The following is a 25917-nucleotide window of genomic DNA, read 5'->3' as shown; positions in this document are numbered from 1 at the left end:
CACTGTCGCGTGGCACAGGCAGTAATCCCGAGATTACTACCTTTGCGGTCCTTCTGCTTAACTGCCTTCCTAACTCCCTATACTCTCGTTTCAGGACCTCTTCCCCTTTCCTTCCTATGTCATTGGTACCTACATGTACCACGACCTCTGGCTCTTCACCCTCCCACTTCAGGATATCTTGGACGCGATCAGAAACGTCCTGAACCCTGACACCAGGGAGGCAAATTACCATCTGGGACTCCCGGTCACCTCCACAGAAACGCCTGTCTGAGCCCCTGACTATTGTCCCCTATTACTATGGACCTCTTTCTTCTAACCCTACCCTTCTGAGCTACAGGGCCGTCCTCTGTGCCGGAGGCTCGGCCACTGTCACTCCCACCAGGTAGGCTGTCCCCCCCAACAGTACTCAAACATGAGTACTTATTGTCAAGGGGTACAGCCACTGGGGTACTCTCTAGTACCTGCCTCTTCCCCTTCCTGACTGTAACCCACCTATCTGCCTCCCGTGGTCCCGGAGTAACCACCTGCCTGTAGCTCCTCTCTATCACCTCCTCACTCTCCCTGACCAGGCGAAGGTCATCGAGCTGCAGCTCCAGTTCCCTAACTCGGTCCCTCAGGAGCTGCAGTTCGGCGCACCTGGCGCAGATGTGGACGTCCGGGAGGCTCGGAGACTCCAGGATCTCCCACATCCGACACCGAGAACAACAAGCTGCCCTCACACTCATACTTCCCGAATAACTGACAATAACCAGAACTAAAAGATAAGCCTACTGTGCCCTCTTCCGCCTAAGCCCTCTGAGCCCAAGCCCTACACTCTGCGCCCGGCTCACTCCGCTGCCCGCAAACGAAGCTGCCCGCTTCTTAAGGCGGCGTTCTTTATATATCTTCCCTCCTTCCCGGGCCTCCTTCACGCGCCTGCACAGTCCCGCCTCTCAGAACTCCGATCTGAGAAGCAATTGGACAATTTGAAAATGGCCGCCACCGCACTTCCTCTCAAAGCCTCACTGTCCTCTTCCAAAAGAGAACTACCTCACTCAGTATCTCCTTTATATATCTTCCCTCCTTCCCGGGCCTCCTTCACGCGCCTGCACAGTCCCGCCTCTCAGAACTCCGATCTGAGAAGCAATTGGACAATTTGAAAATGGCCGCCACCGCACTTCCTCTCAAGCCTCGCTGTCCTCTTCCAAAAGATCTTTCAATTTGCCTGGCACATTTTCTCTTGTAATTGCAATGACATTCACTCCTGCAACCTGACACGCAGGGACCTGTGGCCCATTGCTGGTGTCATCCACAGTAAAGACTGAAGCAAAGTATCTATTAAGTTCATTTGCCATTTCTTTGTTCCCCATTACTACCTCACCAGCATCATTTTCCAGTGGTCCAATATCAACTCTCACCTCCCTTTTATTCTTTATATAACTGAAAAACTTTGAGTATCCTGCTATATGTTATTGGCTAGTTTGCCCTCATATTTCATCCTTTCCCTTATTGCTTTTCTTAGTTGTCTTTTCTTGGATTTTAAAGGCCTCCCAATCACTCAGCTTCCCATCTACTTTTGCTACCTTATAGACCCTTTCCTTGGCTTTTATGCAGTCCTTAACTTCTCTTGTCAGCCATGGTAGCCTACCCCTGCCATTAGAGAATTTATTCTACTGTGGGACATATTGATCCTGTTCCTTGTGAACTATCCCAGAAACTTCAGCCATCTCTGTTCTGCCACAATCCTCAGCAGTATCCTCCTCCAATCCACCTGGGCAAGCTCCCCTCTCACAACTCTGTTATCCCCTTTATTCCATTGTCATATTGATACATGCGACTTATGCTTCCCTGTCTCAAATTCCAGTACCTAATTAGGCTCTGAAAACCTGTGCCAACCAACTAGTGGGAGTATTCAAGGACATTTTCAACCCCTCACTACTACGGGAAGTTCCCACTTGCTTCAAAAAGGCAACAATTACACCAGTGCCTAAGAAGAATAATGTGGGCTGCCTGAATGACCATCGCCCGGTAGCACTCAAATCAACAGTGATGAAATGCTTTGAGAGGTTGGTCAAACTGAACTCCTGCCTCGGCAAGGACCTGGACCCTTTGCAATTTGCCTATTGTCACAATAGGTCAAAGGCAGATAAATCTCAAAGGCTCTCCACACGGCTTTAGACCACCTGAACAACACAAGCACCTACGTTATGATGCTGTTCATCAACTATAGCTCAACCATCATACCCACAATCCTGATTGATAAGTTACAGAACCTGGGCCTCTGTACCTCCCTCTGTAATTGGGTCCGCAAATTCCTAACCGGAAGACCACAGTCTGTGTGGATTGGTGATAACATATCCTCTTCGCTGATGATCAACCCTGCTCTTCTCTGTATATACACATGACTATGTGGCTAGGCATAGCTCAAATACCATTTATAAATTTTCTGATGATAATCACTGTTGACAGAATCTAAGGTGGTGACAAGAGGACATACAGGAGTGAGATATACCAACTAGTGGAGTGGTGCTGCAGCAACAACCTGGCACTCAACGTCAGTAAGCTGATTGTGGACTTCAGAAAGTGTAAGATGAAGGAACTCATACCAATCCTCAGAGAGGAATCCCAAGTGGAGAGGGTGAGCAGCTTCAAGTTACTGGGTGCCAAGATCTCTGAGGATCTAACCTGGTCCCAACATACTGTTATCGTCATAAAGAAGGCAAGACAGCGGATATACATGATTAGGAGTTTTAGGAGATTTGGCATATCAACAAATACGCACAAAAACTTCTATATTTGTACCGTGGAGAGCATTCTGACAGGCTGCATCACTGTCTGGTATAGAGGGGTTACTGCATTCTGACAGGCTGCATCACGGTCTGTTATGGAGGGGTTACTGCATTCTGACAGGCTGCATCACTGTCTGGTATGGAGGGATTACTGCATTCTGACAGACTGCATCACTGTCTGGTATGGAGGGGTTACTGCATTCTGAAAGGCTGCATCACGGTCTGGTATGGAGGGGTTACTGCATTCTGACAGGCTGCATCACTGTCTGGTGTGGAGGGGCTACTGCATTCTGACAGGCTGCATCACTGTCTGGTATAGAAGGGTTACTGCATTCTGACAGGCTGCATCACTGTCTAGTATGGAGGGGTTACTGCATTCTGACAGGCTGCATCACTGTCTGGTATGGAGGGTTTACTGCATTCTGACAGGCTGCATCACTGTCTGGTATGCAGGGGTTACTGCATTCTGACAGGCTGCATTACTGTCTGGTGTGGAGGGGCTACTGCATTCTGACAGGCTGCATCACTGTCTGGTATAGAAGGGTTACTGCATTCTGACAGGCTGCATCACTGTCTGGTATGGAGGGATTACTGCATTCTGACAGGCTGCATCACTGTCTGGTATGGAGGGGTTACAGCATTCTGACTGGCTGCATCACTGTCTGGTATGGAGGGATTACTGCATTCTGACAGGCTGCATCACGGTCTGGTATGAAGGGGTTACTGCATTCTGACAGGCTGCATCACTGCCTGGTATGGAGGGGCTACTGCATTCTGACAGGCTGCATCACTGTCTGATATAGAAGGGTTACTGTATTCTGACAGGCTGCATCACGGTCTGGTATGGAGGGGTTACTGCATTCTGACAGGCTGCATCACTGTCTGGTATGGAGGGGTTACTGCATTCTAACTGGCTGCATCACTGTCTGGTATGGAGGGGTTACTGCATTCTGACAGGCTGCTTCACTGTCTGGTATGGAGGGGTTACTGCATTCTGAGGCTGCATCACTGCCTGGTATGGAGGGCTACTGCACAGGACCGAAAGAAGCTGCCAAAGGTTGTAAATCTAGTCAGCTCCATCTAAGCTGCTTGCCTACAAAAGTACGCAGGGCATCTTTAGGAAGCGGTGTCTCAGAAATGCAGTGTCCATTATTAAGGACCTCCAGCACCCAGGGCATGCCCTTTTCTCACTGTTACTATCAGGTAGGAGGTACAGAAACCTGAAGGCACACACTCTGTGATTCAGGAACAGCTTCTTCTCCTCTGCCATCCGATTCCTCAATGGATATTGAAGCTTTGGACATTACCTCACATTTTTTTAAATATACCGTATCTCTGTTTCTGCACTTTTTTAAAATCTATTCACTATATGTAATTGATATACTTGTTTATTTATTATTATATTTTATTTTGTTTATTTTTTTCTCTCTGCTAGATTATGTATTGCATTGAACTGCTGCTGCTAAATTAACAAATTTCACATCACATATCAGGTATATGGGTGAGAGGGGTTTGGAGGGATATGGCCCAGGTGCAGGTCAGTGGGACCAGACAGAAAAATGGTTCGGCACAGCCAAGAAGGGCCAAAAGGCCTGTTTCTGTGCTGTAATGTTCTCTGGTTCCACGCTGGTGATAATAAACCTGATTTTGGTTCTGATTCTGGTCACAGCCTCCTAAGAGTTCCTTTACACGAAGCTCTCTAATAAAATCTGGGTTATTAGACAACCCAGTCTCAGATAGCCTTTCACTGAGTAGGATCAAGCACAAGCTGCTTTAAAAAGCCTTTTTGTAGTCATTCAACAAATTCCCTCTCTTGCCATATCACACCAATCTGATTTTCCCAATCCCCTTGCATATTGCAGTGGCCCATTACAATTGTGTAATTACTCTTATTACTTGCCCTTTCAAGCTCACTTTGCAATCTCAACGCCACATCTTGGCTACTATTTGGAGGCCTGTTTATGATTCCCATTATAGCTTTTTTACCTAGTGCACTCGGAGGAAACACACATGGCCATGGTGAAAACGTAGAAATGCCTCACAGGCAGCAGCAGGAACGATCCCTGATTGGTGATCTCTAGTGCTTTAAAGCAATGTGCTACCCACCACAGGATAGAAAATGAACCGTGTTCTTCCCTCAAAGAATTGTAAATGTTTGAAATTCTCTGCTCTGTTAGCCATAGTAGTGCAGGCATTGTTAATATTCAAGACAAAGCAATATATTTTGTGTATGAAGTTAATCAAGGCACATGAGGAATTGCAGGAGGGTGTAGTTGACATAGCAGATCACCATGATCTTTAATGGATACAGCCGAGGTTGGGTGAACTGAATGACCAGATTTACACTTTCAAGAGGCAATGGAACTTATGTGGTGCAAGTTGAGTACCTCTTACCTCAAGTGCTTGGGGCCTGAAGTGTCTCAGATTTCGGAGTTTTGAGGATTTTGGAATATATAATGAGATAGCTTGGGATTGCAATCATTTCTGAATTCAATTCTTTGCTGCTAGTAAGCACCCTTTATCTTACACTTGTTCATCACACAGGCAGAACTGCGCAAAAGTCTTCGGCACCTGAGATTTTTATATGATTTTAGATGGCACGGTCACCACAGAGCCCTGATCTCAATATCATTGAGGCTGTCTGGTTTTACCTGGAAAGACAGAAGCAAGTGAGACAGCCAAAGTCTGCAGAAGATCAGTGGCAAGATCTCCAAGATGCTTGAACCAACCTACCAGCCGATTTTCTTATTAAACTGTAAGACAGTGCACCTAAGAGAAGTGCTGTCGACGTTTCGGGCCGAGACCCTTCAGGAGTTAGTCCTGACGAAGGGTCTCAGCCCGAAACGTCGACAGCGCTTCACCCCATAGATGCTGCCTGAACACCTGCGTTCCACCAGCATTTTGTGTTGTTGGTTGAATTTCCAGCATCTGCAGATTTCCTCGTGATTGATTTGATTTATTTTAATGTTTACTACTCTTTATATTTGATATTTAGAAACTTTCCATTTCATTATTTTTGAAAGCATCTTGTTTTCTATGTGCCTAAGACTTTTTTCCCAAGCTGACGAAGCCATTTACCATGTTAGATTTTCAACAGCGACGATCTTGACAAACTTGTCAATGAATTTCTCTGCTGCTTTGTGATCAGCAGACACTTTATCACTACAAATCTTAAAATGTTAATGCTGTCCCTTCTCTTAAATTGCTGTAACCAGCTTGCTGAATATTCACAAGTATCTTCAATTTTCAGTTTGTCACGATATATCTTTGCTTGTTTCATGATCAGTGTACAGTTTAGTGGCATAAGCTCACTCTGACACTGACAAAATCCACTCTTTCAATACACACAGGATCTTCATTTTTTGGTTTATGGAGTGTTTTTCTATTTTCATTAACTTCTGTTCATTTCATATGTGGAATCGCTTCTCAGAACTGTGGTGTGCAGAGACCTGTGCTTCACCTGGGAAACTTCCCAGTAACCTGTGGAATTTTCCATTTGTGAAGTCATGTCAGAACACAAAAAAATTTCAGATTTTGGAGGTTTTCAGGGTTTGGATTTTCAGATAAAGGGTGCTCAACCTGTAACTATAGCCTGAATTCGGGTCTGGGCTTGGATGAGGGTAAGAGTTTAAATTGTGGAAAAATGCTTTAGCACTGGGCAGGCAATTTCAATATTTTGGATTCTGTTTTAATTGTGCTTTTTCGGCCAAGAACACATAACCCTCTGGATGAGGGTGGTTATTAATTCTACAGAATTAATAGTAGTTCAAAAGTTCCATTTAATATCAGAGAGTGTATGCAGTGAAATTCTCACTATCTGCAGACATCCTCGAAACAGAAGAAAAACCCTCAAAGAATGGATGACAAAGTAAGAACCCAAAGCCCTCCCCCACTTATTCTTACAGAAGCCATCAGCATTCCCAGCACCCAGCATGCATGCAACTGCAAAATCCCAAAGAGAGACAACAAGAGTAACTGTTCTACATCCCTCAGTCTCCCTCCCTCACTAACATGCCTTCCACAGTGACTGGGAAGACAATGGTCGCTATTTATATTCTAGTAAGCATTGCCTTTTTATTCTGAGTTCTCCAACTCGAGAATCGGCAAATCGATTACCGAGTGCAGAACCGTCCAACAGCCACTCCTGCTGTCCTTGACATTCCGGCTCCAGCTGTGCTTCAGTACGTGACACTGGTGTGAGTTTGTGTCCACAGGGCCACACAGCCCCTGAAGTTGCCTGACTTTAACGCAGCTGATCAGTGAGCTGCAAGAACGGGAACAGGCCGTAGTGCAGAACTCCAGTTTTTGTGTGCTGCTGTAGGTTAATGATCTGACAGGACCCCAGCCACCCGGAAAAGGTGAATAGAGATATTAGAAGAGGAGGAATTTAACTGTCTCACTGATGAGCTGGGAGGAGTTGCCATCTGACGCCATCTTTAGCCCTGCCCACTCAACTGTAGTGATTTTAAAAAGTTCAAAGTAAATTTATTATCGGAGTATTTGTATATATCACCATATTCAGGACATCCCCGAGACTCATTTTTTTGTGGACATTGTAGTAAATACAAAGAAATACAAAAGAATCAATGAAAGACCACGCCAACTTGGCCATTCAACCAATGTGCAAAAGATAACAAACTCTGCAAATATAGAAAGAAAAAACTTAAATGAAATAATAATAATAATGCATAAATAAGCAAGATGAAGAGTCCTTGAAAGTGAGTTCAAAGGTTGTGGGAACAGTTCATGTTAAGGTGAGTGAACTTGAATGAAATTATCTCCTCTGGTTCAAGGACACAGTTTTTGAGCATGGAACAATATTTTGAATTTCATGGTGCAGCCACATACTTTATGGAATTCCGAGAGAAAGCAAGATGAAAACACAGTGGCAACGTGACAACTAAGGAGACAGGAGATATGAAGGAACCCTGGCAAGGAGATGGAGTGGCAACTGAGGAGATGAGAGTTATGCCAGGAAAACCTGTCAGGGAGCATAGACACTTCATGACTGCTTTATTGGTCTTTTTCTACGAGAAGACTTTTTGACAGTGACACATCACTGCTAGTGGTTTCTTTACACACTTTTGTTGTTAATTTTATAAATTTGGAAATTACTTTTACAGCTTTGGAAGTTTATATATCAGATACACTTCTCAATCTGCCATTCAAATACACATTCCATTCAGCTACTTCTTTTTGGTGCATTCCCAAGTACAAAAACCGCACTCTTAAAATACTGGATTGAAGTACCCTCATGCAGGTTGTCAATATACCCATTAATGCTAATCATTCAGGAAGTATAAAAATACTGTGGCAATACTAGGGTTAAAAAAAACTAGTTAATGTTTATAAATATTTCTGAAGATCTGTCCTGGGCCCAGCATATTACAGTATCAGAAGAAGGCAGGGCAGCTGCTATATTTCAAAAATATAGAAAACCTACAGCACAATACAGGCCCTTTGGCCCACAAAGTACCTTAGAAATTACTAGGGTTACCCATATTTTACTAAGCTCCATGTACCTGTCCCATCAGGAGTTTGAGGAGGTTTGCTCTGTCACTAAAGACTCCAGAGAATATCTACAGATGTACTGTGTAGAGCATTCTAACTGGTTGTATCACCGTTGGGATGGAGGGGTCACTGTACAGAATCAGAAAAAACTGCAGCAAGCTGTAAACTCAGCCAGCTCCATCGTGGGTACAAGTCTCGTCACAAAGCTGTAAACTCAGCCAGCTCCATCGTGGGTACGAGTCTCGTCAGAAAGCTGTAAACTCAGCCAGCTCCATCGTGGGTACGAGTCTCGTCAGAAAGCTGTAAACTCAGCCAGCTTCATCGTGAGTACGAGTCTCGTTACAAAGCTGTGAACTCAGCCAGCTCCATCGTGAGTACTAGTCTCGTCAGAAAGCTGTAAACTCAGCCAGCTTCATCGTGAGTACGAGTCTCGTTACAAAGCTGTAAACTTAGCCAGCTCCATCGTGAGTACGAGTCTCGTCACAAAGATGTAAACTCAGCCAGCTCCATCGTGGGTACGAGTCTCGTCAGAGAGCTGTAAACTTAGCCAGCTCCATCGTGAGTACGAGTCTCGTCACAAAGATGTAAACTCAGCCAGCTCTATTGTGGGTACGAGTCTCATCACAAAGATGTAAACTCAGCCAGCTCCATCGTCTCGTCAGAAAGCTGTAAACTCAGCCAGCTCCATCGTGGGTAGGAGTCTAGTCAGCCAGCTCCATCGTGGGTACGAGTCTCGTCAGAAAGCTGTAAACTCAGCCAGCTCCATCGTCGGTACGAGTCTCGTCAGCCAGCTCCTTCGTGGGTACGAGTCTCGTCAGAAAGCTGAAAACTCAGCCAGCTCCATCGTGAGTATGACTCTCGTCAGGAAGCTGTAAACTCAGCCAGCTCCATCGTGGGTACGAGTCTCGTCAGGAAGCTGTAAACTCAGTCAGCTCCATCGTGAGTATGAGTCTCGTCAGAAAGCTGTAAACTCAGCCAGCTCCATCGTGGGTACGAGTCTCGTCAGAAAGCTGTAAACTCAGCCACCTCTATCGTGAGTACGAGTCTCGGCAGAAAGCTGTAAACTCAGCCAGCTCAATTGTGGGTACGAGTCTCGTCAGAAAGCTGTAAACTCAGCCAGCTCCATCGTAGGTACGAGTCTCGTCAGGAAGCTGTAAACTCAGCCAGCTCCATCGTAAGTACAAGTGTCGTCAGAAAGCTGTAAACTCAGCCAGTTCCATCGTGGGTACGAGTCTCGTCACAAAGATTTAAACTCAGCCAGCTCCATCGTAGGTACGAGTCTCGTCAGAAAGCTGTAAACTCAGCCAGCTCAATTGTGGGTACGAGTCTCGTCAGAAAGCTGTAAACTCAGCCAGCTCCATCGTGGGTATGAGTCTCGTCAGAAAGCTGTAAACTCAGCCAGCTCCATCGTGAGAATGACTCTCGCCAGGAAGCTGTAAACTCAGCCAGCTCCATCGTGAGTACGAGTCTCGTCAGAAAGCTCCATCGTGGGTATGAGTCTCGTCAGAAAGCTGTAAACACAGCCAGCTCCATCGTGAGTATGACTCTCGTCAGGAAGCTGTAAACTCAGCCAGCTCCATCGTGGGTACGAGTCTCGTCAGGAAGCTGTAAACTCAGTCAGCTCCATCGTGAGTATGAGTCTCGTCAGAAAGCTGTAAACTCAGCCAGCTCCATCGTGGGTACGAGTCTCGTCAGGAAGCTGTAAACTCAGCCACCTCTATCGTGAGTACGAGTCTCGTCAGAAAGCTGTAAACTCAGCCAGCTCAATTGTGGGTACGAGTCTCGTCAGAAAGCTGTAAACTCAGCCAGCTCCATCGTAGGTACGAGTCTCGTCAGGAAGCTGTAAACTCAGCCAGCTCCATCGTAAGTACAAATGTCGTCAGAAAGCTGTAAACTCAGCCAGCTCCATCGTGGGTACGAGTCTCGTCACAAAGATTTAAACTCAGCCAGCTCCATCGTAGGTACGAGTCTCGTCAGAAAGCTGTAAACTCAGCCAGCTCCATCGTGAGTACGAGTCTCGTCACAAAGATGTAAACTCAGCCAGCTCCATCGTAAGTACAAGTGTCGTCAGAAAGCTGTAAACACAGGCAGCTCCATCGTGGGTACGAGTCTCGTCAGAAAGCTATAAACTCAGCCAGCTCCATCCTGAGTACGAGTCTCGTCAGCCAGCTCAATTGTGGGTACGAGTCTCGTCAGAAAGCTGTAAACTCAGCCAGCTCCATCGTGAGTACGAGTCTCGTCAGAGAGCTGTAAACTCAGCCAGTTCAATTGTGGGTACGAGTCTCATCAGAAAGCTGTAAACTCAGCCAGCTCCATTGTGAGTACGAGTCTCGTCAGAAAGCTGTAAACTCAGCGAGCTCCATCGTAGGTACGAGTCTCGTCAGGAAGCTGTAAACTCAGCCAGCTCCATCGTGAGTACGAGTCTCGTCAGAAAGCTGTAAACTCAGCCAGCTCCATCGTGGGTACGAGTCTCGTCAGAAAGCTGTAAACTCAGCCAGCTCCATCGTGGGTACGAGTCTCGTCAGAAAGCTGTAAACACAGCCAGCTCCATCATGGGTATGATTCTCGTCAGAAAGCTGTAAACTCAGCCAGCTCCATCGTGAGTACGAGTCTCGTCAGCCAGCTCCATCGTGGGTACAAGTCTTTCCAGCATCCAGGACACCTTCAAAAGGCAATACTTTAAGAGGGCAGCATCCATCATTAGAGCCCCCGTCATCCAGCAAATGCCCTCTCCATTGTTATCATCAGGAGGAGGTACAGGAGCCAGAAGACACTCATTCCATGTGTTAAGAACAGTTTCTGCTTCATATTCAGCTCTCAAAATAATAAACAAAACTTCAGCCTAGGAGCTGCAAGTTGCTGCAAATTTTTAAGTCTTGTGTTTACACTCAAGTCATCCTGAAAGATGCTTTCTTTAATGAGTCATATCAGTCTTCTTGAAGTTATCCATGAGAGGTGTCACCAGTTGCACATGGACTTCAAACCTGGAAAGGAAAATCTAAGATTAATTCTTTCTTTGCCTGTTTTATACGCGTCAAGGCAAGATTCAGATTCAAGATTCAAGTTTATTTATCACGTGCATTGCACCATACTGTGAAATGTGCCTTTTTGAGTTTACCACCAACATACACAAGGATGTTCTGAGGGCAGACCACAAGTGTTGCCACGCATTCCGACACTAAGATGGCATATCCACAATGTTCAGCAAAACACTGCAGAACATAGCAACATTTTGCACAATTTACACAACAAGCTTCACTCCACTCTCTCACCCACACACATCCACAGTCCTCCTACCCCATCGACTTCAGTCTCCATCCTGCAGCAGATACAGACACACAGTCATTGGGCTCTCAACTACACCAGCAAACTCTCAGAGATTTATAGACCCAGGGCTCTGCCACTGGGCCTCAAGTTCCTAACTTCTGAATTGTCTCCAGGTCCTCTATCTTCATCAAAAATCCAAAAGAATGAACTGATTCCATCAATTGAATTCTTAAGGAAAAAGGGAACAGTACTTCTTTACTGGAGAAATCACTGAATGGGTTGTGACCGGGAAAAGCAGTCTGAAGCAGTATGAAGAACTTTGAACTTTAAATAAAATAGCAGAAGGGGTAAAGAATCAAAACTTGATTTTGCTCATCACTAATTAGAGGTTCAAGGCTTTTAATGACTGTTTTTTGCTGTAATTTTCAATTTTTCTTTGGGGACAGAAATCCATCAGTTATGCCAGAAACATTACTGTGAATTTTTGATTGTCAGTCACAATTAGTTACAAATACTGCAATTATTGCATCGATGATTAAAACCATGGCAGCTGGTTGCACTTGAAAACAAACTGCAAGTGGCAATTGCACGCTATAAAATCAGGATGAACAGAAAAAGAGGTTAGTCAAATTAATATTTAAAATAATACTTGGGCAGGGGAACAGGGCCCTGTTTGTTTCTCAGTTTTCCATGGGGCTGCATATGCTAAGAAGTATTGGGAGAATCTCATTGAAACCTATCGAATATTGATAGAGTGGATGTAGAGAGGACATTTCTTATAGTGGGTGAGTCTAGGGCCAGATGATACAGCCTCAGTGTAGAAGGACATCACCTTAGAACAGAGATGAGAAGGAAGTTCCTTAGCCAGAGAGCGGTGAATCTGTGGAATTTGTTGCCACAGACAGCTGTGGAGGCCAAGTCATTGAGTATATTTAAAGTGGAGGTTGATAAGTATTTCATTAGTCAGGGTGTCAAAGGTTACAGGGAGAAGACAGGAGAATGGGGTTCAGAGGGATTATAAATCAGCCATGATAAAATGGTGAGGCAGATTCAATGGGCTGAATGGTCTGAATGTCTTATGATCTTTTCTGTAATGACAGATCTAGGAAAGTTTGCAACCAACACAAAGTGCTGGAGAAACTCAGCTGGCCAGGCAGCATCCATGGAATAAAGTAACGTCGGCGTTTTGGGCTGAGAAAAGAGGAAAGGTTTATTTTTAACCCACCTTTCCTTTTCTATTTCTTAATAATCTAATCCTCTCCAAGCCATTAAAAACTGCCTTTCTTGTTATAGGACACTGGCTGGTGGCATAGTGGCATCAGTGCTGGACTTTGGGGCAGAAGGTCCTGAGTTCAAATCCGTGCTGGGTTGAGTGTTGAGCTAGCAACTTGACCTCGTAAAAAAGAAATTGCCTGCTACAGAAACTTCAACAGCAAAAATGCTGTCTCGTGAGTTGAAAGGCAATTTGTCTTCTCTTTTCTCTTGTTATAGGAAGAAGATAAGGTTCTTCAGCTCTTTGTTCGTGCATTAACAAATATTGTATGCTTGAGTTCAGTTAAAGTGCTCGTTATAATATATTGTTGATATAAAGATTACAGATAGTTAATGTTGGCACATGGCCAAGTGTTTAAGGCGTTGGTCTGGTGATCTGCAGGTCACTAGTTCAGGCCTCAGCTGAGGCAGCATGTTGCGTCCTTGAGCCAGGCACTTAACCACACATTGCTTTGCGTTGACACTGGTGCCAAACTGTATCAGCCCTTGCCCTTCCCTTGGACAACATTGGTGGCATGGAGAGGGGAGACTTGCAGCATGGGCAACTGCCTGTCTCTCATACAACCCTGCCTAGGTCTGCACCCTGGAAACCTTCCAAGGCACAAATCCATGGTCTCTCGAGACTAACGGATGCCTACTATTATTACAGATGGTTGAAAGTTACCTTTATTTGTCACATGTATATTGAAGCAAACAGTGAAATGTGTCATTTGTGTTGATGTGAAGCAAATCAGCATAAAATGGTTTCACCAGAAGAACTGAGAACAGAACCAGGAACTTGGCCATTTAGTTCTGCAACCTACAGGCTCACTTCCAACAGCTCTACAACTACAGTCATAGAGTTATAGAAAAGTGCAGCACCCAAACAGGCCATTTGGCCCATCTAATCCACATCGAGCCATTTAAATTGCCCACTCCCATTGCCCTGTAGCAGGACCATAGCCCTCCATACCCATACCATCCATGTGCCTATCCAGACTTTTCTTAAATGTTGAAATCAAGCTCGCATGCACCACTTGTGCTGGCAGCTCGTTCCATACACTCATGACCCTCTGCTTGAAGAAGTTTCCCCTCTTGTTCCCTTAAGCTTTTCACCTTTCACCCTTAATCCATGGAAGTACTATTCATGTTCTCAGTATTATTTATTTACTTTTTATTTGCACAACTGGGCTCCTTTGGACCTGTCATCAGCATGGAGGAGGGGGTCCCACTGCATGGGCAACAGATGGATCTCCATATCAACTCTGCCCTGGCTTGCAGCCTGGAGAAGCCACTCCTGGTAACTACCAGAGGCACAGTACCCATGGTCAACCATGACCGATGGAGGCTGCACACACACCCATTTGCACAATTTGTCCTCTTTTGCACACTGGATGTTCGTCAGTCTTTGCTATGAATAGTTTTTCATAAACTAATGTATTTCTTTTTAATCTCTGTGAATGCCAGAGATTGTGACTTTGAACTTTGACCTCCTTAAGCCTGGCTCTCCCCCAGTCAGTAAAGATTACGGTCAGATAAGTCCTGCTTAGAATCCAAGTGACCTACTTCCCTACTCATGATCCCAGCTCATAGGTTCACAGGTGTTGTAATGTGAACAAAGTCACTGGAGACATGCAGCTAGCAGATACGGAGTAGTCTTTTATTTGACAAAATGAGACACAACAGGCATCATATTGAGCCCTTTCAGAGGAAGAGGCCTGTTTGACCCAATATCACATGACATTTTACATGGGGAAGATCAAAGGACAATTCTATGTGTAATGCTCAGCTATATCGGCTCGTACACATCTAGGGGAGACCCTGTCCCCCGCCCAACCTCGTCTCATGGTTGCGTTGGTTGCCGTGCAATACCACCTGTTACGGCCTCAAACATCAATCATCAGCCAACACGCAATGTACATTTTACAAATTACACTTTATAAATCTTACTAGAACTGGGTAATTAATAGCGATACTATATATATAAAAGAAAAGAAAAGGCGCTAAAACATCAGAGTTCAGTCAATTCATGCACAGCCGTTGGAGCTCAACCATCGAAGTCTTTGGTCCATTATTCGATCTTCTCCGACCTCCTCGACCCACCGCCTGGGACCACCCTCGGTGGTCGACCAGAGCGCATCCAGCACGTCCTCTTTCCTCGCAATCTCCCCTCCAACTCATCAAAGGTCTGCACAACACTACCTTACAGGCCCACAAGAAAGAATAACATCTATCCCAATTGACTAACAAATGAATACAATTCTCGTTATCAGTAATTATAACCCAAACAAGCTTCGAGAGAAAGCACTCTCTCACCAGTTACCATAACAAAGAAGCCATTTTGATTAACATACGCAGTAACATAAAGAAGAAACCCTTTACATGTGTTTAAAATGTATCTACAATGCTTCCTTTGAATTACATATAACTTTCATACCTCCTTCTTTTCACCCACAATCCAGAGACCCAAAATGAATTTTAATCAACATTGTCTGGTTTTTCAACTAACTGCTGTTCACAGCTCTAGAAACCTATTGTCCAGAGCTTCATTTAAAATTTAACCAACAATCCACAATCAGGTCTAACTATTGGTTACTGAAGTTAGTTGCTGAAGTTAATGTTTTGCAAGACACCCCAAGTCCAATATGTGTTCTAACAGTCCCTCCTGTTAGCCCTCCAGGGCAAAAATAAATTTGTACTAGGAAAGACCAACCTTAAGGAGGATCTACTCAAATAGGGCAGCAGAAATGTTCTCCTTCGGAACCCTCCTGATTACTCTATCTGCATCTACATCTTCGCTATCATTCCTAATGGCTACCTACAAAATGCTAAGCAGAGAGATTGTTCCAAAAGTTTGACCACCAGTCTCTATTTGACCTCACCCTGGTGGCACTCCCTTCCAGACTGTCTGTTTGATTGCTGGCCCAACCACTGAAAGGGCCCAGCGCATTTGTATTCACTCCCCATTCAGACTGAGTGCTTCATTACAGAGTGCAGTTACCATTATACTTTAACATGCTACTGACGGCTTGCTGTCACACTCTCTCAGTGTCCTCTGCCTTCTTCCATCAGCTGTGGTCAGGTCTGACGCAGTCGGCTGGTCTTCCTGCAATGACACTGATATGGGGTACATTTGATCTCTTGCTCTGTCTGTGAGAGCGACACAAGGTGAGTCACATGGTTTAACCTGAGTCCAGTGTTCCCAATGGCTGCCTCACCAGAACTGTTCACCAACGCAGGCACTGTTTGTCCGGAGCACCACCTGTCCTGTCAATCAGCTCCCTTACCATGACTGGGTCACATGGCTGTAGGAGGACTATGTCCTCTCCGTCTGGTTCTCTCTGATCCACAATATGCTGCTGTTGCTTTACTCGATCCCTCAATGTGTTACCCTGGTTACAATGGGCATTCATATCTCTATATAATCTTGCTAACTTGACATTTGTAGTTTCTTTCTGTACTCTTGTAACTTCTGTTGCTTCTTGTCCTTCTGCTGCCCTTCTCACACTGATACCTGTCCACTCGCTCCCTTTCTGCTCCTTACTATCCCCTTTCCGCCGAGCCTTTATGTAAATCACTGCTCCCTCCTTAGGCAGCTGCACTGCTTCCAACAGCTCGTGACTGTGCCTGGCCCCTTCCCTTGGGACCTCCTGGCATGATTCGCACACATATCCCTGTCTCTCTGTGAGCCATGTCAGCTGCTCTGTGTGTCACACGTGTTCACTGTCCCTGTCTTGCCCATGTTATTTCTCCTTTTCCTGAGTCTATGATAGCATCTGCCTTAATCAGTGTGTCCATCCCCAGAGAAAGAGTACCTTCATTGTTTGGACACTTGAAGCTGGACCAAAAATCTACAGGGAGCTGCACTTCCTCAGCCTCAAGTACCTGGGGCTGACTGCTCTCTGCCCTCAATGTTTCACCTCCTGCACTGGCAATGTAAATCCCCTCTCCAGTCATGGGCAGGGGTAGATCAGTTATTGATTCTGATGACCCCGTGTCCACTAACATTCCACATTGCCAGTCCCTAATAAACCTCTTGTGTACGAGGGGTTATTGATAAGTTTGTGGCCTAAGGTAGAAGGTGAGTTATACAGCCCTCGTTACATGCACATGCATTTCAGCTCTTTGAGTGATTATGCAGAAAGTTTGAAGTTAATAGCTCATCAGGTGATTGATGGCCTAAGGTAGTTGAGTTATTAACTTTAAACTTTCTGCATAATCACTCAAAGAGTTGCATGTGCATGTAATGAGAGCTGTGTAATTCATCTCCTTCTACCTTAGGCCATGAACTTATCAATCACCCATCTATGGACACTTTCTGGAGGTCCAAGATCCGTATGCTCCACGACCGCTGGACGAAGTGTGTAAATGTAAGAGTGGACTGTGTTGAAAAATAAATGTGGTAGGTTTTCTAAAATTGATTCCTTCTATCTTAGGCCACAAACATATCAATTAGCCCTCGTATGTAACCCTCAGGTTCGGCTCGTGGTGTTAGTCGTGGGAAGACAGTCTCTGGCCCTGCCAAACGTGTGAAATCTGAGGTGCAAAACCTCTCGTTTGTGTGGATGTTGTGTGATGCAAATCAGTACCACAAAATAACAGACAGTACACCATATGCAATTAAACAATTTTGCTCTTTAATTCTTAATTTACAATGCTTCTTTGTATTACATATAACTTTCACACTTCCTTCTTTGCACCTATCCTCCAGACACCCAAAATGGATGTTTTTTCAATTAACTGCAGTTCACAATTCTAGGGACTTATTGTCTAGCGCTGCATTTTAAATTTAATCTACAGTCCATGTTCAGGTCTAAAGATTGGTTGCTGGTTAATATTTTGCTCTAGACCCTGAGTCCAGAATATGCCCTAACAATAGATACCTTGTTAAGCGACTTAAGAATGTCCTGTAGCGCCTCATTTCCTAGCGTATCCGAACCGACTCACAATTAGATAGCCTACGGGGGTTTGCGAGCACGGAGCTTTGGAGCCTCTTCGCCATGGGGGGCCGGTTGACAGAGGCTTAAAAGTGAGGCTGAAGTTTTCGAATAAAGTTTTTCCTTCGACTGCAGTTACCGACTCCGTGTCGTAATTTTAGCGCTGCTTGTAGCACACCGCTACAGTCCAACAATTCTTTAAGATAAGCTTTATTTGTCACAGGCACATCAAAATGTTGAAACATTCAGGGAAATACATCACTTGTGTCAACAAGCAGACAATCCGAGTAACATTGGGCAAGTGTCACCATGCTTGTAGCACCAATGTAGTATGGCCACAATTTATTAACCGTGATCCTTATGTCTTTGGACCATCAGAGGAAACTAGAGCACTTGGAGGATAACAGGGAAAATGTACAAACTCTTTACAGATAGTGGTGGGAATTGAGCCCAGATCTGCCAAACGATCTTTGGAACTGTAAAGCATAATGTTAACAGTTTCATTATTTCATTGCCATGCTGCTCTCCGTGCTACCAGAAAGCAAGATCAGTGTCCTCTCCCAGGCCGGCATACCACACACAGCATCACGGTGCTGCAGCGGTTAGCACAACACTTTTACAGTTCGGAGCATTCCGGAGTTCAGATTCAATCCTGGTGTCCCCTGTAAGGAGTATCTGTGTAATGCGTGGGTTACCTCCGGGAGGTCTGGTTTCCACCCACAGTCCAAACAGTACTGGGTAGGTTAATTGACACTATAAATTGTTCTGTGATGAGGTTAGAGTTAATTGGGTTTGTTTGGGATTGTTGTCAAACACCTGTGGAATGTAGGTTGCATCTTTTACATATCCAGCACCAAACTTCTGAAATAAGCACAAGTTTCATCACCACAAGACCATAAGACATAGGAGCAAAATTAGGCCATCAGCTCCACCATACCATCATGGTTGATCCATTTTTCCTCTCAACCCTAATCTCCTGCCTTCTTCCTGTAACTTTTTACACCCTGACTAATCAAGAACTGATCAAATTCCACCTTAAGTGTCCCCAGTGACTTGACCTCCATAGCTGCCTTAGGCAATGAGTTCCACAGATTCGCCACTCTCTGACTAAAGAAGTTCCTCCTCATCTCCATTCTAAATAGATGTCCCTCTATTCTGAGGCTGTGCATTCTAATCCTAGACTCCCCCACAATAGGAAACATCCTCTCTGTCTAGGCCTTTCAACATTCGATAGATTTCAATGAAATATCCTTCATTTTTCTGAATTTAAGTGAGTACATGTCTAGAGCCATCAAACACTTCTCAAATGATTAACTTTTCATCCCCTGAATCACTCTTGTGAACGTCCTCTGGACCCTCTCCAATGTCAGCATATCCTTTCTTAGGTAAGGGGTCCAAAACTGCTCACAGTACTCCAAGTTGGATTTTGTGAATAAAAGATGTAAAAATGATTTTATGTGCTTAACAAAAGTTGCAGCCGTTTATTTCCATTATGAAGGAACCTAAAAGCTGTTGCCTTGCTCTAATGTCATCACATCAGGAACTGGCTCCTAAAGTGAACAAAACTACTCAATGTCAGTGTTTGTGAATTATGTATAACAATTACTAAGATGAACAAATTGTGTCATCTGTAGCCCATTACATTAGCCTACAGTGCATTATAAAGCCTCAGCATTACATCCTTGCTTTTATTTTCTAGTCTTCTTGAAATGAATGTTAATATGGTATTTACCTTCCTCACCATCAACTCAACCTACAAGTTAACCTTTAGGAAATCCTGAGTGAGGACTCCTAAGTCCCTTTGCACCATAAATTTTTGAATTTTATCCCCATCTAGAAAACAGCCTATGCTTTTATTTTTTCTACCAAAGCACCTGACCATACATTTCCCAACACTGTATTCCATTTGCCACTTCTTTGCCCATTCTCCTAATCTGTCTAAATCCTTCTGTTGCCTCCCTGCTTCCTCAACACTATCTGCCCCACCAGCTATCTTTGGATTGTCTGCTAACTTGGCCACAGAGCCATTAATTCTGCCATCCAAACCATTGACATTTAACCTAGAAAGACTCAGTCCCAACACAGACCCCTGTGGAACACCACTAGTCACCAGCAGCCACCAAGAAAAGGTTCCTTTTGTTCCCACTCTTTGCCTCCTGCCAATCAGCTAATCTTCTATCCATGCTAGTATATTTCCTGTCATACCATGGGCTTTTAAAATGTTAAGCAGCCATGTGTGGCACCTTGTCAAATGCCTTCTGAAAATCCAAGTACTGTACACAGTATCCACTGACTCCTTTGTCTATCCTGCTTATCATTTCCTCAAAGAATTCCAACAGATCTGTCAGGCAAGATTGCTGACTACAGCCTATTTTATCAGGTGCCTTCAAGTACCCTGAGACCTCATCCTTAATAATCGAATTCAACATCTTCCCAACCACTGAGGTCAGGCTAACTGGCCTACAATTTCCTTTTTTCTGCCTCTCTCCCTTCTTGAAGAGTGGAGTGACATTTGCAGTTTTTCATTCCCCCAGAACCATGCCAGAATCCAGTGAATCTTGAAAGATCATTGGTTGAGTGAACTCGGCCTTTTCTCCTTGGAGCGACGGAGGATGAGAGGTGACCTGATAGAGGTGTATAGGATGATGAGAGGCGTTGATCATGTGGATAGTCAGAGGCTTTTTCCCAGGGCTGGAATGGCTAGCATGAGAGGGCACAGTTTTAAGGTGCTTGGAAGTAGGTGCAGAGGAGATGTCAGGGGTAAGTTTTTTACACAGAGAGTGGTGAGTGTATGGAATGGGCTGCTGGTGGCAGTGGTGGAGGTGGATACGATAGGGTCTTTTAAGAGACTCCTGGATAGGTACATGAAGCTTAGAAAAATAGAGGGCTATGGGTAACCCTAGATAATTTCTACAGTAAGTACATGTTTGGCACAGCATTGTGGGCTGAAGGGCCTGTATTGTGCTGAAGTTTTTCTATGTTTCTATGTTTCTTCTATCATTACCAATGCCTGCACAACCTCTTTCAGAACCCTGGGATATACACCATCTGGTCCCGGTGACTTATCCACTTTCAGAGCTTTCAGCTTCCCAAGCCCTTTCTCCCTACTAATAGCAATTGCTTTAATTTCTGTCCCCCCAACACTCTTACACTTCCGGTACACCTCTAGTGTCTTTCCCAGTGAAGATGGTGCAAAATACTTACAGTTTGTTTCCCATTTAGTTGCCCTGATTACTACCTCTCCAACATGTTTTCCAGCGGTCTGATATCCACTCTCGCCTCTCTTTTATACTTTATGTTTCTGAGGAAACTTTTGTTATCCACTTTAATATTATTGGCTAGCTTACTTTTGTATTCCATCTTTACCTTCTTAAATACTTTTTAATTCTAACTTTGTACTAATTTTTTCCTCTATTATGTGTCCCGTCTGTTAATTTTATGTAGTTTTTAACTTCCCTTTTCAGCTACAGTTGTGTCATCCTGCCTTTAGATCACTTTTTCGTCTTGGGGATGTAGCTGTCCTGCGCCTACTGAATTGCTCCCAGAAATTCCAGTCATTGCTGCTATGCCGTCCTGTCTTCTGATGTCCTCTTGCAATTATCTTTGGCCAGCTCCTCTCTCTTGCTTCTATAATTTCCTTTACTCCACTATAGTACTAATACATCTGATTTTACCTTTTCCCTCTCAAACCGAAGGGGAAGTCTATTGTACAGTGATCATTTGCTCCTAAGGGTTCCTTTACCTTAAGTTCCCTAATCAGATCCAGTTCATTACACAACACCCAGTTCAGAGTAGCCTTTTCCCTGGTGGATCAACCATGAGCTGCTCTAAAAAGCCATCTTGTAAGCATTCTACAAATTCCTTCTCTTGGGATCGAGCACCAACCTAATTTTCCCAATCGACTGCATATTGAAACCCTGCACGACTGCTCTTTTGACATGCCTTTTCTATCTCCTGTTGTAACTTCCTCCTTTCTGCCGTCAGATTTCTGAAGGGTTATTGAACCCATGAATACTACCTCAGTATTCTATTCTCTTTTTGCTCTACTTGTTTCTGGTAAAATGGCAGTGTGTTTGATTGCAGTGGCTTCTACGGGACCAACCAAAAGTGTTACCTTTTTTAAACATTTTTTTAAGGTTGAAAGACCCTGCTAGACATCAAGAACTTAAACTACTGCAGTCTGCAGTCTATTGGAAGGACAGGCAGGTAGGTAGAGGGGGTGGCGTGGCTTTAATGGTAAGAAATTATATTAAATCATTAGAAAGAGTTGACATAGGATCGGAAGGTACAGAATCTTTATGGGTTGAGCTAAGAAATCACAGGGGTAAAAGGACCCTGATGGCAGTTATCTACAGGCCTCCAAACAGCTGCAGTGATGTGGACTACAAATTACAACAGGAAATAGAAAAGGCTTGCCAGAAGGGCAGTGTTATGATCATTGTGGGGGATTTTAACATGCGAGTGGATTGGGAAAATCAGGTTGGCACTGGATCTCAAGAGAGAGAATTTGTAGAATGTCTACGAGGTGGCTTTTTAGAACAGCTTGTTGTTGAGCCCACTAGGGGATCGGCTGTACTGGACTGGGTATTGTGTAATGAACCAGAGGTGATTAGAGGGATGGAAGTGAAGGAACCCTTAGGAGGCAGTGATCATAACATGATTGAGTTCACCGTGAAATTTGAGAAAGAGAAGCCGAAATCTGATGTGTCGGTATTTCAGTATAGTAAAGGAAATTGCAGTGGCATGAGAGAGGAACTGGCCAAGGTTGACTGGAGAGGAACACTAGTGGGAAGGACAGCAGAGCAGCAGTGGCTGGAGTTTATGCGAGAAGTGAGGAAGGTGCAAGACAGATATATTCCAAAGAAGAAGACATTTTTGAATGGAATAGTCTAAGGGTAGATAAATCTCCCAGACCAGATGGAATGCACCCTCGTGTTCTGAAGGAAGTAGCAGTGGAGATTGTGAAGGCATTAGCAATGATCTTTCAAAAGTCTATAGATCCTGGCTTGGTTCCAGAGGACTGGAAGATTGCAAATGTCACTCCACTATTTAAGAAGGGGCAAGGAAACAAAAAGGAAATTATAGACCTGTTAGCTTGACATCGGTGGTTGGGAAGTTGTTGGAGTCGATTGTCAAGGATGAGGTTATGGAGTACGTGGAGGCACATGACAAGATAGGCAGAACTCAGCATGGTTTCCTTAAAGGAAAATCCTGCCTGACAAACCTAGTGCAATTTTTTGAGGAAATTACAAGTAGGCTAGACAAGGGATGTTGTGTATTTGGATTTTCAGAAGGCCTTTGACAAGGTGCCGCACATGAGGCTACTAAACAAGATAAGAGCCCATGGAATTACAGGGAAGTTACATACGGGGATAGAGCATTGGTTGATTGGCAGGAAACAGAGAATGGGAATAAAGGGATCCCATTCTGGTTGGCTGCCGATTACCAGTGGTGTTCCACAGGGGTCCATGTTGGGGCCGCTTCTTTTTCCGTTGTATATCAACGATTTGGATTATGGAATAGATGGCTTTGTGGCTAAGCTTGCTGATGATACAAAGATAGGTGGAGGAGCTGGTAGTGCTGAGGAAACAGAGTCTGCAGAGAGACTTGGACAGATTGGGGGAATGGACAAAGAAGTGGCAAATGAATTACAATGTCGGAAAGTGTACGGTCATGCACTTTGGTAGAAGAAATAAACGGGCAGATTATTATTTAAATGGGGAGAGAATTCAAAGTCCTGACATGCAAAGGGACTTGAGAGTCCTCGTGAAGGATACCCTTAAGGTTAACCTCCAGGTTGAGTCGGTGGTGAAGAAGGCGAATACAATGTTGGCATTCATTTCTAGAGGAATAGAGTACAGGAGCAGGGATGTGATGTTGAGGCTCTATAAGGCACTGGTAAGACCTCACTTGGAATACTGTGTGCAGTTTTGGGCTCCTTATTTAAGAAAGGATGTGCTGACATTGGAGAGGGTTCAGAGAAGATTCACTAGAATGATTCCAGGAATGAGAGGGTTAACATATGAGGAATGTTTGATCGCTCTTGGACTGTACTCCTTGGAGTTTAGAAGAATGAGGGGGGACCTCATAGAAACATTTCAAATGTTGAGAAGCATGGACAGAGTGGATGTGGCAAAGTTGTTTCCCATGGTGGGGGGGTCTAGTACAAGAGGACATGACTTGAGGATTGCAGGGCGCCCATTCAGAACAGAGATGCGAAAATATTTTTTTAGCCAGAGGGTGGTGAATCTGTGGAATTTGTTGCCAAGCGGTGTGCAGTGTAGCAGAGAGTGATGGTCTTTGTTGGTTTTCTTATGATCACAAGATCCTTTTGGACAATGTTAATGTGGAATGCTGCAAGGCCAGTTCACTGATTTATTGGCGGTTAGCAGGGGCGGACAGTGGGGGAGCTGAGTGGCCTTGGTTGTAGTGAGGACTCGGCATCAAGCTGCAGTGTCTGTTTACAGCCGTTGAGAACAGAGGAATCAGAGGTGGCATGGTGCAGCATTCAGACTGGAGTCTGTACTGCACCCGCCCACCGTGTTTGCTCAGCAGAAGACAAGCTCTATTCTGTTTACCTGCAGACTGCTGCAACATTCATGGACTCAGGGACTTGAACTGTGTATTTTTTTGTGTAACTGTATGTTTATTGATATCTTATTTGTGCAATGTGTGCCTTGTGCTGTGTATGACTGTTGGTTCTGTATTTTGCACCTTGGCCCCAGAGTAACGCTATTTCATTTGACTGTATTCATGTACGAGTAACAAACCTGAGCTACTGATTTTTTATTATACTGTATAATTCTTCTCATTACGGATGGTAATTTTTTATGTACTGCCGTGTACTGCTGCCAAAAAACAGCATATTTCATGAATGATGTCAGTGATATTAAACCTGATTCTGACCTTGAGTGTCTGAAAAGACAAAGCATTCGGGAAGAGCAAAGTAAGGTTCATGTTCCTGACAAAGACACGATCAGCTTGTTTTAAACAAGATCAGGTGATGTAATCACGGCTGCAGTTTGGCATGCTGATTAGCCCCCTGGGAGGCAAATGGAATGAAGTGTTCATCTGTCTGATACACTCAATAGGTGAGCTCAGGAACCTACAGAGGACTTTGATTGCACGAGTTGATGTGCCAGCATGAGGTAGCCTAATGTATCGGAGAAATCAGCTTGATGGATTTTGAGAACTTTAACAGGCAAATGCACCCCACTTTTAAGCAAATTAAACAATAAGGACACTCTAAATTAATATCTGTTTTTGTACAATCAAATTTGTATGCAAATCTTCACAATCTCTCACTGATAGGCAGGAATGTAAAGTGCACGTGGACGGGATGTCATTAAGGGACAGAATACAGATACATTCACCTGTGTAGAATATGTAAAATACTGACATACCTTGTATGACATAATGTTATTGAGGATTTTATAAAGGTAGACAAATGAAGGCTACATGGTAGGGTAGTGTTAGTACAATGCTTTACAGTACAGGCAACCTAAGTTCAATACCCCTTGCTGTCTGTGAGGAGTTTGTTCATTCTCCCTGTGACTGCGGATTTCCTCCGGGTTCTCCAGCTTCATCTGGCTGGCGGATTGTAAATTGCCCTGTGATTAGGCTCGGGTTAAACTGGGGGCAAAGCTCGAAGGGTCAGGAGGGCCTATTCCACACTATGCCTCAATAAATAATGAAAAATAACTGTTGGTATCCATTTCAAGGGGACTGGAATATGAAAGTAAGGATGTAATGCAGCGTGTTTGTAAAGCATTGGTCAGACCACATCTGGAATTTGTGAGCAATTTTGGGCTCCCTATATAAGAAATGATGTGCCAGCATTGCAGGGGGTCAGGCAGAGATTTACGAGTGATCCCAGGAATGAAAGGGTTAACCTATGAGGAGTGTTTGGTGGCTCTGGGCCTGTCCTCACTATCAGTACAGAAAATTGAAGGGGAACCATTCCACAGCTGATTTATTATCCCTCTCAAACACATGCTCCTGCATTCTCCCCGTAACCTTTGTTCTTTCTTATCAACCTCCACTTTAAATATAACCAATGTCCTGGACTCCCTGACAATGGAAACACCCTCTCCACATCTACTCTACCTAGGTCTTTCAATACTTGATAAGTTCATTCAGATCCCCGCTCATTTTTCTAAATTCCAGCGAATACAGTCCCAGAG

The 25917-nt window shown here is 44.3% G+C and overlaps 1 protein-coding gene across 5 annotated transcripts in view; it reads left to right on the top strand.

Moving 5' to 3' along the window:
- klhl32 (kelch-like family member 32) overlaps positions 1–25917 on the top strand; it is a 446189-nt gene that overhangs the window by 367204 nt on the left and 53068 nt on the right. The window contains exon 9 of one of the 5 annotated variants that reach the window (XM_059981375.1): positions 12840–12880. The exons of the other annotated variants lie outside the window; for them this stretch is intronic. Within the exon in view, the coding sequence (XP_059837358.1) occupies positions 12840–12859 (20 nt within the window). The 3' untranslated portion in view covers positions 12860–12880. Of the gene's footprint in view, positions 1–12839; positions 12881–25917 lie in introns of those variants that run through there. 5 annotated transcript variants of the gene reach the window in all.

Source organism: Hypanus sabinus, chromosome 10 (genome assembly GCF_030144855.1).
Source record: "Hypanus sabinus isolate sHypSab1 chromosome 10, sHypSab1.hap1, whole genome shotgun sequence".
Taxonomy (NCBI): Eukaryota; Metazoa; Chordata; class Chondrichthyes; order Myliobatiformes; family Dasyatidae; genus Hypanus; species Hypanus sabinus.
This window is presented reverse-complemented; position numbering and strand designations above follow the sequence as displayed.